Source organism: Argiope bruennichi, chromosome 5, assembly GCF_947563725.1.
Source record: "Argiope bruennichi chromosome 5, qqArgBrue1.1, whole genome shotgun sequence".
Taxonomy (NCBI): domain Eukaryota; kingdom Metazoa; phylum Arthropoda; class Arachnida; order Araneae; family Araneidae; genus Argiope; species Argiope bruennichi.
In genome coordinates, this window is record NC_079155.1 from 59,939,156 (window position 1) to 59,956,502 (window position 17,347).

The 17,347-nt window shown below is 28.1% G+C and overlaps 1 protein-coding gene across 2 annotated transcripts in view; it reads right to left on the reverse strand.

The window, feature by feature from the left end:
* LOC129969315 (uncharacterized) overlaps window positions 1-17,347 on the reverse strand; it is a 220,650-nt gene that overhangs the window by 57,927 nt on the left and 145,376 nt on the right. For both annotated transcript variants that reach the window (XM_056083832.1, XM_056083833.1), the window contains exon 2: window positions 2,808-3,176. In XM_056083832.1, the coding sequence (XP_055939807.1) occupies window positions 2,808-3,176 (369 nt within the window). The remainder of the gene's footprint in view (window positions 1-2,807; window positions 3,177-17,347) is intronic.

Genomic DNA, 17,347 nt, shown 5'->3' on the forward strand with positions numbered 1-17,347 from the left:
TGGGAACTATAAAAGTATAGACGTATGCAAGTGTACCTGGAAGAAGAGTGAATTTTGTCTTTAGAATATGCTCTTGGAGAAAGCGATCTGACTATTCTGGATTATGATGTCATTCATTTAAGGATTTGTTGATCGCCCATGTGTTGGTGATTTTTGTTAGTGCTCTCTTTGGTTCTGTTTTGTCGTATGTGTTTCTTGATCTATTGTTTATTAAAACATAACTCTGCATTATCACACTACGCAAAATTTGTTGGACTTCTTATCGTACAATGAAGGAGCGGATTTCTGCATTATATCGAGGCGTTACAAAGGGATCTATTCCAATTAATTGTTAGTTTCTATATTTGAAACAAGTTCTAGTGTAACATTAAAATAAATTTCTATCGATTAATTCTTTTCTTCAATATCATTATACATTTTGCCTTTATAATTCCCTATTTAAAATAGTATATATATATATATATATATATATATATATATATATATCTTTTAACAATAATAAAATATCACTGGCAAATACCTTCTTTTCATATATTCTTCCAAATAATTGATTATTTAAAAAGTGCTTCATTTTTTTAAAAATTAACCATAACGTACAATCAAAATTATTTTTAATATCGTGGCTTTGAAGACGTTAAATAACATTTCTTTCGGCGTGTCGTCTTACAATCGTTTTGACGTAAAAGTAAAATTTGTAGATTTCATTTGCAGCCAAAGAACACGAATATTTCCTAAAGGAAGGTCTTTCAACTTCCAAAATTCTTTTGTTTTAGGAATAAAAACATGATAAAAAAGAATGTTCACATTTCGTGGTTCCAGACAGTAAACAGGATTTGCAAACACACTCACAGAAACAAACATTCCTGTTACATATATTGATGAAATACAAAATATTAGTTGAAGTTTGGCCTAAGGAAGCAAAGTTCTTTCTGTCATGGGTGAACAGTTTTCTATTGCATCGGAAATCCTGTTATTTTCGAGATAAAAGTTTTCTCAGATGTTGATTTAGGGAAGTTCTGAAAATGGCTAGCTTTAGTCTTTTTTCTGATGCCATGGTTTTAAATATAAAAATGCTTTTTTTTCTATGAAAAGATATCAATTATCTTTCGACCATTTTGTTTTTCAATTAAATACGTATAATGTAATATTGAGCTTAGTAATTTTCATATTTTCCAGCATGAATTTATTAATGCATTTTGAAAAAAAACCCCTTGAATTTATTCAGTTGTTTTATCTTTTCACTGATATTCTTGGTTTTTATATTAAAGGGAATGAAGAACGCTTATCGCGAATTAATCTTTTTGTGAATCGAATTACTTACTCAAAATAGTTTCGTAGAGATTTTAAATTATCTTGGTATTTAATGATAATTAAATGCATTGAAATTTTTATATTTCATCGGAAAGAACTTACCCCTTTTTGAAAGCCGTTGTAGTGTTTCTATTGTAGAGATAAAGGCAATTTGTACTGACATCCTCATGTGTTAAATCAGAAAAACAAAGTGAATTTCAATCAATTAAAAAATGATTGCAGATTTTAGCTTTTTTGTATTTTTACAAAAAAAAAAAATGAAATAAATTGAAAAAAAAAATCCCATATCATTACTTCAGCATTTTGAAAAATTGATTAAAGAGAAATATTTTTCATCACATACATTTTATGAGAAAATATCAGTAATACCTTCACCGAAATCTAAGCGGTGTCTACCTATAAGCTTTACTTCAGCTAACATTTGAATTGTTCATTTTAGAAACAACGTTTATTATATTCAGAAAATTTTATTCAGCAGAATCTGAAATGAATGAGTAATATTCAAAAGCTTTTCCGGAATTTTCTCTAACTGCATTTTTATACCATTCTATTCTGATGAAAACAATTAATTTTATTAAATTAACAATATTGTCTTAATTGAAACATGTAGAGGTTCAATTAAGAGGTTTTGTTTAGTAGAAAATAAACATCTGTTTATCTTTCAACTGAAACCTATTTTAGCAAAATCAAAACAGACCAATGCAAAAGAGTGGAAATTGTACGTATTTGTAAGAGTACGGCACTTAATCTGCCATTTATTAGCGATGTTGACAAAACGTTTGAATTTAGTTTTATATTATGAAAATTTTAAGCATTTTAATTTTAAGAATTTAAGTTTAGGAGAGTTTTAAGCTAGCAAGTAGCAAATAAAATGCCTGGTATTTTATATTTGGTTCACTTTCACTCACAAGAAAGCATCAGAATTGAAAAAAAAAATCACAATAAAATCATTCATCTAATGTAGTTTATTTTTAGAACATATATTTACATTATATAGTTGGTATTCACGGAATAACATGTATAAAAATAAACTGGAAAATTCTCACAATGATAAACATAAGTCTTCGCTGTCACTTCACAAAGAGTTCACTTTATCGAATTATCTTTCCTTTTTGGAAGCTCTAATTACTTACTGATACTTACCATGCATAATTACTTACTGAATACACCAGTTCATTTTATTTCACCTACAAATAAGAACTTAAATTACATATTTGTATTTTTATCTTAAATTTTAATCTGCAGCTTCTTAAGGTTTGCTAGATATTTCTTAACAACAATTTTCATCTAGAATGGTGTTTTAGTAGAGACACCTGAGGGAAAAATTTATAATCAAAAAAGGGTTATAAATTTATTTAAAGGTGAATTTGAGAAAAGAGGTTGCATAAAATAACGTGTAATAATTTTACATCTTTCATCATTGTATAGGCTAACCATAAGCATTATCTATGTAAATTTACAGCATTTACTACTGCACAGTGGGTACAATAACTTACCAAACACTGTCATAAGCTGTTCTCTTGAGTCTTGCCCCGCTAATGACGTGACTAGACAGGTGTATTTCCCACTCAGTTCAGTAGATGGTTCAGAAATCTTGAGGGCTCTGTACCTGGAATAAGCATCCACGGTGTTTACAGTGTAATTAAGATCCAGTCTCCCTCGCAAAATACCAGACGTGTGCCGGACTCCGAGCTCCGGGATCCATTGGTAGACGGGTTCCAAGTTCTCTTCAAAGAACCACTTGACCACCAGCCGAATATCATTCTCGTTATACACGTACTCGCAGTCCAGAGTGACAGATTTCTCTGTTCCGTTTTCGACCCAACGAGGTACAGAGAGTCGGCGGATTTCCACACCGAAGCAAACTGAAAAAAAGTAAGATTGCATAATGGTATTATTATAGGGAAATACGTTTAGTAAAACTGTTTTTAGAAATACTCAATTATTACTAAAGCTGAATTTATTTCCAAACTTTTTTCCTACTTTTTAATTTACAATTCTTTATTATCATTTCTTTATACTTATTTTCTACTTTTTAATTCTTTATTATTATTTTTTTTCTCATTTTCTACTTCCTAATTGATAATTCTTTATTATTATTTTTTTTATACTTATTTTCTACTTTATAATTTATAATTCTTTAATATTATTTCTTTATACTTATTTTCTTCTTTATAATTCTTTAATATTACTTCATCATACTCACTTTCTACTTCCTGATTTATAATTCTTTATTATTATTTCTTTATACTTATTTTCTACTTTCTAATTTATAATTCTTTAATATTATTTTTTATACTTATTTTCTTCTTTATAATTCTTTATTATTATTTCTTTATACTCATTTTCTACTTCCTAATTTATACTTTTTTATTATTATTATTTCTTTTTATTTATTTTCTACTTTCTAATTTATAATTCTTTAATATTACTTCTTTATACTCACTTTCTACGTCCTTATTTATAATTCTTTATTATTATTTCTTTATACTTATTTTCTATTTTCTAATTTAAAATTTCTTAATATTATTTCTTTACATTTATTTTCGGCTTTTTAATTTATAATTCTTTAATATTATTTCTTTATACTTATTTTCTACTTTATAATTTATAACTCTTTATTATAAATGTTATGGAATCTTGAAATAAATTTTCTACCAAATGGCTACTGGAAAAAAATGCGATTTCTTGTGATGTTGATAGAATATTTTAAATAAACAAAACCTTAAAATTTTCATCTTGCGTTAAAATATATAGTAAAATAAAATGATTTCAGAAATCAGTCACACACCATGCATTGTAATATTTTGTAAAATTTAAAAATATTTTTAAAAGAGTGAACTTTTATCGGCGTGACTAAGCAGTTAAAAGAATACATTTCTATAACTTTTCAATTATTTTGAAATTCCATATAGATTTTCGTCTTAGATTAAAATAAACTGCTTAAAATATATCATTATCCATTTAAGCACATCAGCGGTGAATAATGGTGCAAACTTAATTAAACCATTTTCGTTTATCGTCAAAAATTTAATGATGTAATTTTTTACCTTATTGAAAGTTAACATTGAAAACATTTGTTTATAATCAGTACAGTTTATGTGAGAAATAATACAAATGAAATTACGTAACTTCGAAAGATAATGTTCAATTAAGATAAGGTATAAGGTTTTGTTTCAAAGCATAATATCTGAAATATTGGACTTACTAGTAGCATGATATCATAAAATATTCATATACAGAAGAATATTAGTAAAAGAACACGGCTTTAATGTTTTTGTCATTAAACTTATTTTGTTCATGAAATTATGTGCATAATTTTATGTATGCAAGATTTAATTGAAAGTTAATTTCCATTGCCTGTGTGGTCTTTATAAATATACCTAAGTACCTATATGGTATTCACATAAAGTTAAAGATTTAATAAAAATTTCAGATCAACTGTAATTGAAGAAAATTTTACATTACATTATTGCGTATTAAACAAAATCAAGATGAAAAGAAAAACTGATCTGATTCGTAAAAATTTTACTGAAAAAACATTGTGCACGATGGTCAAAATCTTTTAATAAAAGAATGCAACAATTATCGAAGCTTGTCACCGATGAAAATTTCTTTTCACTTCGCCATCTTTATTGCCCTAATTTAAAAGTGAATACTTGTCTCTCATTTGTAGTTATTTCATAAATATTTCCAGATATGTCGATGACTCGTTACTTTTCCCAAGCATTCCAGCTCTTCAGAATACAATATTTTGAATCAATATTTTATCTTTCCCCATTCGTTCTCTCCAACATTTGTTTCCTGTGGCGATAAAACTTGATATATGCGAAAAATGTAAATATACTTCAAATCTAACGACGCAAAAGAAAAGAAAATGAAACCCGGGGACATGAAATCGGTTCCTGCTTTCATCGAGCCTGTTGCAAGAAGTAATAAAAGCAATAACAGCAAAAGAAGAAAACTTACAGCCCATCCCCTGCGAAAAACGCATTAGGCGCGACTTCTTATCAAACCAAGCCGGGAAAAAGTCATAAATTCGCATGTTTTGTTTAGCATTTGGCTTTTGCCCGCTGACACGATAAGCAGCAATTATTATGTAAATGAGAAACCATACGACGATGTGATTTAAGAAAAACGTGACCACTCTCAGCAAATGCGAAGGCGGAGTACTTTAAAAAGTATAGTTCACCGATAAGAATAATTTTAATACTTTTCCTTGCAATTTGTAAGGAATTAAGTGTATTTATGTTTTTCTCAGAGAATTCTTTGTGACAATCTTTTAAGTCAGTTTTTTTGAAGAAAGTATTAGTATGAATTATTGTTTTTGTAAATTCTTAAAATCATTTAAACTCGTATTTCAAAACACACTAGAATTGGGTCCCAATTATGCCAAGAATTACATTAATAGATGTTTATTTATTCCGTAACTTTTAATTACCTTGATTTTTATTCTATAGTATCACAAAATGTTCATTTATGTAATTTATTTTTGTTCTGTATTGAAATAATTAGTAATTTAATGTAATGCAATGCGCAATAAGTATGTTTCTTATAAATTTCTTATTTTGTTGAAACATAATTTAATTTCTAGTGTTTTGTTATTACATAATTATATATATATATATATATAGATTGCAAAGAAAAAATATTTCATAATAATATACAGTGGATCAAACAATTGAGAGTACACCTTACTTTTCTTTGATAAATCCGACTTTCAATATAAATAATACATTAACGAAAAGTGCAAACATGTTTTTATTTTTACACATAATACATGGTTTAATTTAAAGTAAAAACAAAGAACAATCAACAAAAAATTTCTAAATTGAAAAATTTTAAAAGTATTTTAAATAAACATATGCCGATTTTTATCTCAAAATATTGAGAATACACCAATGATTTTTTTGTAATATTTTACATGTGTGTATTACACATTACAAGAAAGTGTAAGTATTTAGTTGCATGTGTTTTGACTTTTATAATGGCCTTTAAACATCAATGCCATTGAATATCTGTGGGTCACACTCTTAAAAATGGACAAAAACACAAAATTAGAAATAAAACTCATTTAAAACAAGTGTTGCAAGAAGAATGGGATAAAATATCTTCAAATACGGACAAAAATTGGTCGAATCGGTACCACGACGTTTAAAGGCCATTATAAAAGCCAAAATACATGCAACTAAATACTTACACTTTCTTTTTATGTGAAATATTACAAAAATTTCATTGGTTTATTCTCAATTTTTTGAGATAAAATATGGCATATGTTTATTTAAAATGCTTCTAAAATTTTTCAATTTAGAAATATTTTGTTGATTGTTATTTGTTTTTACTTTGAATTAAACCATTTATTATGTGTAAAAATAAAAACATATTTGCACTTTTCGTTAATGTGTTATTTATAATGAAAGTTGAATTTATCAAGTAAAAGTAAGGTGTACTCTCAATTTTTTGAGCCACTGTATATTAAAGATCTAAAGTCATAAAAATGTACGCGAATTCAGTATATAAATATTCAAGCTTCATAAGTTAGTTAAAAGATGTCTCGCTGTTAATAACGCATCGAATATATTCAGAGAAAATATAATTTTTAAACAAATTTTATGTAGATCTTAATAAGTTATTTTTTTGTTTTTAATATTCAATTCTTCGACAAAACTTCATTTTATTCCGTTATCATCCATGCTCCTTTATCATATATGTTCCTGTACTATATGAAATAGTATTTTCTTATGAAATTTAAAATAATACATTTAAGAATATTTTAACATGTACGAGAAAAATGAATTATGAGGAAAGAATATTTTTTTTTAATTAATGACCATCCATTTCAATATAAAACATTTAATAAATTATGAACACATGTCTTAATCTTACGAATTACATTAAGAACCAATTATTTTTATATTTCTCTGTAAATGAAATATATAAGTAATAATTCTTTCACAAAAGCAAAATGATTTGAATGTTGTTTTAAAACTCAAAACGCTCCTGGAAGTAAAATTTTTAATGACAATTTTCCACTAACTTATTCTAAAACCTGATTTGTTTTCCTCGTTTCCGAGAAATAAAATTTATTCGTAATGAGTTCTTTCTAAAATAGAAAAATGAAAGAATTTCATAAATACTTTACTGAGAATTTGATATCCCTGAAGCAATGTTATTTATTATTAGGTAAAAAAAATATGCATTGAGAATGTATTATTTTATCAAGTCCAATTCAAAAATTTAAAGATAAGTTCTTAAAACTCAATTATCGAGATAAATTATATATAAATACCAAACGACATTTATAACAATCATGATATTTTCATTTGTGGCAATTTATTTCGAATTCCTTTATTCTATTAAATGTTTCCTAAGCTATTATACTCTTTAAAAAAATGATAGTGATCCAGCAAAAAATTATCTTTACCAAAATTATCTATAATTCATGGGAATATAAGTTTCAACGAAATAGCAAAATAAAGCTATGTTTTGAATATATTTGTTGTGTCTAAAATATTTAATTAGTTTAGTATGAATAATTATCGGTTATCAGTAATCTTCAATACTGTAATACTTGCTAGAAATAGATTTAAAGTCTGTCTTAAGATTGATTATTTTTAATACTAACTATAATTATAATTAACCAGCTGCCCTTAGCATCAGGACAGTTTTCCGAGAATATTGCGTTTGATTACGATTAAATATGATTCTCAATATTCGTCATTTATTCCAAAAGATATTTATAAGTATCAACTTGAGATATTGGGATTTCAGACGTATTATTTTTACCAATTTCCATTAATTGTTATATGAATTTCCTGAATGAAGTCGATTTCCCTGAGATCAGAGTGCCATTAAAAATCGAAATGTAATCGTGGCAAAGTAATCTATTTTAAATTGAGTTTGTCTTTTATTTTTTAGATCATAAATATATGATGAAACAATAAAATCGATTTGAATTTCGTTACAAAGAGGCAATCTATTGTTAAAAGTGCATGATGTCAAATATCTTTAAAAAATTTGGAAATTCAGAAAATAAAATGTGTAGTCATTAAATTGGTATAATCAAATAAGACAAATTTTTAAATGCTTAAACGTAGAAAAGAATTTTTTTTTGCAATAATATTTCCCGGAATGATCTAAAAAATGACAAATTATCTTATATATTTTTTTAATTTAATTAAAATTTTGAAACTTAAGAAAACCAAATTTGAGCGGATATACATTTTTTTAACCTTTGAAATGTGATATCTATAGATCAATCAGCTTGCCCTGCACAGCTACACACAAAAACACATATGTTCCCCTTTGTTATTGTTAGACATAACAGCTTATTAATACAATTCAGCTTAATTTATTCACGTCTTAAAAAATACCTTTATTTCCGAATAACAATTATGAGTTCATGCTTCTTGCTAAAAGTATATATAGAAAATATAATTTCCTTAAAATTGTTGTTCTGTATAAGTTTAAAATCAATATCTAATGAAATAAGATAAGAAATTTCCTTTTTGAGTCTGTTCACTAGGATTAGAACTTTTACATTTGTATAAGAATATATCTTTGTTTAAATGCAATTTACAGTTTATATCATACTCTAAAACAGTTGAGAGGGCTGCGGTGGTCAGATGTTCAGGCTCGAGACTCGATTCCATTGAAGAAACGTCATGTAGGCGGGCTAAACGTCTTCCCGCTGGTATGGTGTGGAAGTTTGGAGAGGGGGTGTCAATACACGTGTCATCTGAGTGCGATTCAAAATTATGAGGTCCGCCCCAAATTATCTCTGAGTTTCTTTAAAAGCGGGACGTTAATATAAGTAAACTAAACCAAAATAATGGTCGGGATAGCCTGGTTGGTAGGGCGTTGGATTCGCCTCCCTTGGATTGTGAATTCAAATCTCAGCAGACTGAAGACTCTCCGTGCGTGTGGTGGTTGGCGCACGTATAAATCTGTTGTGTTCACAAAGTCCTCCATGTCGAGAGTATTATCACAGGGGCTTCTGTATCTGGGTGATCGTTCTCTGATTCAGGTCTAAATTACGATCTGTGGATGAATGAATGGCGTTCATGAATCATGTCGGTCCCGTAAAAAGTGTTGTGACGTGTGTGTAGCTAAGTCATACTCTTGGCCCTATTGGCGCTACTGAAAGAACAAGAGACGTGCCCTTGGCATAAAATCACTTTCTTTTTAAGTCAGTGGGCTTGATTATGACAAGTGCCACTAGTAACAACAAGAAATCAAAATTTTTGAACTTCAACATGCATTAATTACCTTTTAAAAGATTAAATTATTTAAAGTTTCACACTATCTTGCATTCAGGCACTCATATTATCATCCTATTTCATTTACTTCATCAAATATTGAGAGTAAATAAACTGTGGTTAAAGCTATTACAATAAGATACATTTCTCTCTTGTACAACCTAACAAAGGGAGCTATCCAACGATACAAAATGCGCTTAACTAGTACTCTTTAATTAGTTTAAGTACTTTGATACGCATTTATATTCTAACACATCTCCAATTTACTCCGAGTGAGAACTGCAAATGCTTGTCGAACTAAAGGTTGCCCTCGCAATTTCGCTAGCGAGGCCCTGAGGAGAAATCAGATTCTGACCTAGTCCGGAGTAATTATCTATTGTTCTGCTTGAGTCGCCATTGTCGAAGAGCATTGGCTGCTCCTAACTCGTTACAGAAAGCTAATTTCGCGGAAATGGGTTGTATAGGCAGGAAATGTAACCTCAGAACTAATTTAAAGAACATTTAAAGCCACTGTCATCATTCCTAACTAATTCTCAACTGTACTTGCGAATAGACATTAAGGTATAATTTCTAAAAAAAACATTGCATTAAAAGAAAATATTTTTTTAAAAGAATAGGAAGAAAGAAATAAATTTAAGGAAGCCAGTAATAGATTGCAGAATCCTGTATATGCGAATACACATTGTTTTAACATAAACGTGTGAAATGACAAAAAAGTTGAAATAACATTGAACACCATCTAAAAAACAAAGAATAAGAAAAAAATGCTTTAAAAAATTATTAAATGTAGGTAAGAGACTTCCAAAACAATATCCATTTGTATCTATGGAAAGACGAATGTGCAATTTTTTTTAAATTCGGTATTAGGAAATACTGATTAATTAATTAAGGAGCATTGATAAAAGTATTAAGGAACATTAATAAAAATATAAAGCACAGAAAGCAAGAAAAAATTATCAATAATTACAAAAGCATTTAAATAATTTACAGGGCTCCTTTCTACTAGCACATTAAACCTTTTAGGTTAATGGGTTAGGTTATAAGGTGTATGAGTAATAATGTGCCATTAGGTGCAATTTCTACAAAACTAGTATTAAAATTAGAACAAAAGTGGTATTTAAAGCAACATTAATGAAATTAACTGAATAAATGAGAAAAAGAAAATAATTTAAAGAAAAATTCTGGCATCATTTTAACTCAACATCTAACTGTAACTGTATATTAGAAATAATGGAAAATTTCTGCAAAAGTAGTATCAAATATACAAATTTTTCAGAACAGAGAGAAAGTAAGAAAAATCATTTTAAAGTGCAGGGATTATCTCAAACAATTCCTAGGAAATTCCATTTGAATTTATAAATAAGCAATAAATTGCAATTTCTATAAAATTGATATCAAATATATAAATAAAACTTCAACATCAGAAAATTAATAAGGGAAAATTTTAATTATATATTATATGTTACCTAAATTTGCAAAGTTCATATGCCAATTACTTTTAAATTTCAAAATAAAGAATATGATTACATGCACTTATTTTAAATGAAAAGTTTAATCAAAAAATGATTTTAAAAAATATGTGCGTTAATAAATTTAATGCAAGTAAAGAATAATTAGTTACGGCAATATAATGATTTCAGAACAATAAAATAAATTTCATTCAGGAATTCGGTATAGATGCATATAGATAGTCGAATGATAAAATTAATGAAATAATTAAATATATATATATATATATATATATATATATATACATATATATATATACATATATATATATACATATATATATATATATATATATATATATATATATATATATATATATATATATATATATATATATATATATATATATATATATATATATATATATATATATATATATATATATATATATATACTAGCCGCCTTTGGCGACCAGCCGGTTCGCCAATCTTAATGCTCGTTAAAATTTTAATAATTAAATATTTTATGCAATTTCTACTTTAATAGCTTCTTCATCAAAATATTTTAAAACTTCAAATTTTGATTATCATATAATTCATTCATAATATTATAAAGGCCTTCAGTCATAACGTAATATGTATGTCTCTCATTTTCTGTTAGCACCCGTAGAATTTATGCTTTAAATTAAAGTGGAAAGAATTTATCTTCAAATAATATAATAATACTTTTTACTGAAACAAAGAATTTTTTATAATCTGATTACTGAAAATCAGATTATAAAAAAATGCTCAGCGTTTAAACTTTATGGGCACTAAAGAATATCTTTTTAAATTTATGTAATATCTCAAGAGTTGGTCAACAAAATTTTCTTAGATTCATTATGAGCAGATCGATTAATTAACAATGTTTAAATTTAAATGCATCAAACACTAAGAAAATAAAACGAATCGTTTAAAATAAACGGTTGAAAACGGTAGAATTTATGCTTTAAATTAAAGTGGAAAGAATTTATCTTCAATTAATATAATAATATTTTTTACTGAAACAAAGCATTTTTTTATAATCTGATTACTGAAAATAGAGTCACTCAGCGTTTAAACTTTATGGGCACTAAAGAATATCTTTTTAAATTTATGTAATATCTCAAGAGTTGGTCAACAAAATTTTCTTAGATTCATTATGAGCAGATCGATTAATTAACAATGTTTAAATTTAAATGCATCAAACACTAAGAAAATAAAACGAATCGTTTAAAATAAACGGTTGAAAACGGTAGAATTTATGCTTTAAATTAAAGTGGAAAGAATTTATCTTCAATTAATATAATAATATTTTTTACTGAAACAAAGCATTTTTTTATAATCTGATTACTGAAAATAGAGTCACTCAGCGTTTAAACTTTATGGGCACTAAAGAATATCTTTTTAAATTTATGTAATATCTCAAGAGTTGGTCAACAAAATTTTCTTAGATTCATTATGAGCAGATCGATTAATAAACAATGTTTAAATTTAAATGCATCAAACACTAAGAAAATAAAACGAATCGTTTAAAATAAACGGTTGAAAACAGGTTTAAAAAAAACTACTTAAAAAACGATGTACTTAAAACTATAAGCATATACAAAAAATATATAACTAACATAAATACAATTTACTTACAAAAGCATGCAACTAACCCAAAAATAATTTAAATCATCCATTGATAACCGTTGTCATGGCAACAATCAGAACAGAATGCGCATGCGTGAATTTTCTTCGCCGGTTACGTAACGCAAATACGTGATTTTTTCTACGCCAGTTGGGGTAACGCTATGCGGATTAGAAATTTTTAATTTCCTTTATTCTATTTTATTTTAATTCAAAAGTACTTCAGAATGAATCTGAAAGATTGATTCATTAACAATGTTTAATTTTAAATGCATCAAACATTAAGAAAATAAACAGAACCGATTGAAATAATCCGCCGAAATATTTTAACCCTAGCCTCATTACTGTTGGGAGAAAAAAAAACTGAAGCCTTTCTCGTTTGGCGCTGGGGATAATGGAAGATTTTTTTGGCGGAAAAGTTGGCGGTGGGGAAAATGGAAGATTTTTTGGCGGGAAAGTTAGTTTTTAATTAATAATTAAAATTCTAATTAAAAATTCGAAAAAAGAAACCCCAGGTGCACATTCCCAACTTCCAAGGTATACATGTACCAAATTTGGTAGCTGTATGTCAAACGGTCTGGCCTGTAGAGCGCCAACACACACACACACACACACACATTGAGCTTTATTATAAGTATAGATATATATATATATAAAATAATTCTGTTTATGAATGAAGAGACTAAAAAGTGTCTTAGTAAAATATTGGGTTTTTTTTAAAAGGAAAAAAAAAATATTTTGGGGTTTTATGTTTAGTCTTCTTAATATCTGTTATTTAATTGCTTTTAATAGTGTTACAAACATGTAATTTTGCTTTCCAGCACAAACAGTGTCATCATAAGAAAGACCGTATTACAGTCATATGTATTGGATGCTGTCGGATGACGAACCAGTGATCCCAGAGTTTGGCGACAAACTTGGCGACGAATTTGGCGAGAAAATGTTAAATTCTGTACACTTTGAGAATTCTGTCCATACGTCCATTATGAACCGATATACGAATGATTAGTCTAGAAGATTCTAAGCTCGTCTCCCGGGAACTATAAAAGGCCGGCACTCTCAATCTGAGTGTGTCGTTGAGAGTCGGGGCAGCCGACAAGTAACGGGTCTTCAAAATAATAGCGAAGCAACAGCGTAGTGCCGACGTTGCGTGGAGCGAGTGCTGAACTGCTGTGTGCCGAATCATGTTCTCTACTGTGGAAACAGCATCGTATCTCGTGTGTAGTAGCTAATTGTGAGAAGTAGTGAGTCGGCAGCTAAAGCGAGAAGTTCAGCCGTTGGAAAGACCGTAGAGTGAAGCTCCGAGGATCTCCTCTCCTGCTGGATTCTGTCTGCTCGTTTTGTGTGCTGTTGACGATTACTACTTGTGGGCTACTGTATGCTGCTGTGTGATGTCCTTTGTTCGTCTGTGCTGTAAATATTTGTCATCTATGTACTCATCGTTTTTGTATTAGTGTCTTATTTTCGTCTAGTCGTCTTTGTATTATTGCTATGTTGAGAAAATTAAATTTGAAAATCAAATAAAGATTGCTGTGTAAATGGTTGTAAAGTATGTTAAGGTGCTTCTGCTTAGTAGAATAAAATAACTAACATTTTAGCACTGCTTCACGCAGCATTATTTTCTGTCTTGGTTAGGCTTTGAAATCAGTGGTTTTGAAATATTTCTTGAGGGAGTAAAATTTAAAGTAGCAAGGAAAAATAATAGTATGAACATAAGGATCGTTAATAAACTTATTTATTCATTTATTTAAGCATAATAAAATTACTCAAAAAATCCAAAAAATATATTTTCCCAACATTCTTTTGTTATTGAAATTTTAGAATTCCATTTAAAATTCGGAGTACACATCTCAAAAACATCTAAAACGTACTCCGTTGCTTTTTTAAACACTAGACAATTTGGTTTTATTTTACACTCGTATGCGTGATAAGCCAAACTGAGTAAAGTTCCTGGAATACTTTAATTAAATTTTAAATTTAAAGAAAATCAAACACTAATATTTCCAGAAATCAAAAATAGTTTAGAAAATGTATGACTTATTCATTCTAATTCTTGCCTTACATAGAAAATTTTAATATTTTTATGCAAATTGAACTGTAATTCGGATATGCATATGAAACATTTCAAAAAATATTAGGAATCATTATATTTAATTAATCCACATAAGGATTCAAAAATCAAAACAATTTACCTTGAGTTATAATATAAATGCTAGGATATAACGATTATCAATACAATTTCAAGCAAACAATAACCTTCTTCAACATTTCGTATGCTAATCTCCAATTAAGTATTCTATTAAACTATTAAAAAATCATGTATTGACAGAAATAGTTAAAATATTGCAATGTTTTTTGTCTATATATATATATATTTTATGAACAATTTTATGTTTTTAGAAAGGAACTTAAATACCATATTTAAAGAGTTTAGTATGACCTAATGTGAAGCATTATTATCAAAAAATAAACTTTCCAGTGATATCTAAAAAGTAACTAAGTAAAAAAAAAATTATCTTTATCTTGAAAAATAGATCTTGAATTTTATTTATTAGTAATATTTAGAAATGGTTATAGCTGTTTTAAGAATCCTTATTAATGTGTGCACTGGATAATTTAAAATTTAATGAACTACAGGGGAGAAAAATATTCAGTAACAATGTAAGCTCTTCTTTCTAATACTATTCCTATAAATTGCTCTGAATATTTTTCCACAAAATATCTAAGAAATATGCAGTTATTATATATATTCAAATACATTATACATGAGATGTCATAATCCCGCAACTCAAAGCGTTTATATTTATAGTAAATGCGGAGAGGAAAAAAAGCCATGGAAGATTTTCCCTCTCCTGTAAAATATTCAAATCAAGAAAGACCGCTCTTTTCATGTCTACCAAATAATCTTTACAGGGCAATAGCCATATGCAAAAGAGCAAAGAAACTATAATCTGAATAAATAAAATATAAGCGCTTTAAAGAAGTCTGTAAAAATGATATCATTACGCCACAAAACGAGCCCCCCCTTTTTTTTTTGAAAAATGATGATTATTATTTTTTTAAGTATGAGACTTTTAACATTATTAGCAGTTTGTGTTTTGCAAAATCTTATGGTTGTGGGCTAAAGAATTTGTAGTTTATTCATCGAAAATGAATGGCCAGGAATGTTTAATCATCAGATGGCAAAATTTTATTTTTATTAAACTTTCACTAATTTGTATTTATTTCAACTCAAATGGAAGAATAACTGATACAATCGTTAAACTAAAGTTTGCTGATAAAGTTTTAAAAAATTGTTATTAGCACAGCTGTGGATAATTGAAAAAATATTTTGCAAGAACATGTGGGAGATTAATCTTCTGTCTTCCTATTTATTCCATCGTAAAGAATTTTTTTTTGCAAACATATGTAGTCAATAAAAGTTTCAAAATTCAACTTAAGCCTAAATAGATTATTTCATTATAACGAATGAAACGAAACAAAAGAACAGTAATTTGTCTTAAGTGTGCTTACCTTAACTTTTGCTCAAGTGTGTTGATAGGAGAGCAAAACTCGTGATTTGTTTACATTCATTTCGTAACATTTTATTTTTTTTCTCTTGCCAACACATTTCTCCAAACATAAACACATATTCGATAACAAATATTTTTCAGGGTTACTGAAAATTAATTATTAAATTGCATTGTACAGTTTCAGAATAAAAGTTAAAAATAAGATTATTATTACGAATATTGAGATCTATTTCATATATGGTGCTATAATTCCAAAAATGTTGATTGCCTATGTGTTCAATAAATAAAGAAAAAATATTCATCGACAAATTTCTATTTCACTCACAATAATCAAATCTAAAAAAATGCACTATTCATATGTACCAAGTGATTCTTAGATAGCAATAACCATCTCTTTCAGAAAAGAAAAAAAAAATATGAGCGATTTTCGAAAGTCCGTCAAAAATGTCTTAGAATGCTATTATTATGCTCCAAAAGGCGGATAGAAAAAAGCAGTCTTTCGAAAAATAATCTTTCATGGAGTCCTACAACGTTTAGGGAACCATTAGGGAAAGAAATACTGAAATTTAATGGCTTAAATTTGGTACGTCAAAACAATCTAAAACGTTTAATGTCCTGTGAAAGGGTACCATCTGATGCTGCTCTGTCAGCCGACTGATACTCCAAATTATCCTAGAAACATCCCATGGTGCATTTGAGAGTCATAGAATTGCTTCCAAGTAGAGTCTTCTTGTAACAAATTGAGTGGAAATTAAGGTATTCCATACCCTAAGGAGACAGACATGGAGTTTCTTGAATTTTCTATGAAGCTCTCAGCCTCTCTTCCATGTCATTATAAATGGTAAAATACTACTGGAGCCACTAATGCCTAGGAGAAGATTTCGGAATGGTATTTTCACAGACGCCTTGTTACCTCAATTCTGACATTAAAGGCAGAGTAAATGTAGTGTGGGGACTCAAATAATCGTGAAAGCTTGTTTCTCTTTTGAAGGACTTGATTAAATTATTCTAAGTGGGAAAGGTATTTCAAAGCAGACAATTTCGTTTCTGTTTGTTATGAATTAGTTTGCAGTGTTGACAGCTAGGCTCCTGGGAATTAGAAGTCAAAATGTTTGGTTCACGAACTTTCAGACGGTGGTGAGAAAGAAGACGTCTGTTTCTGCACACT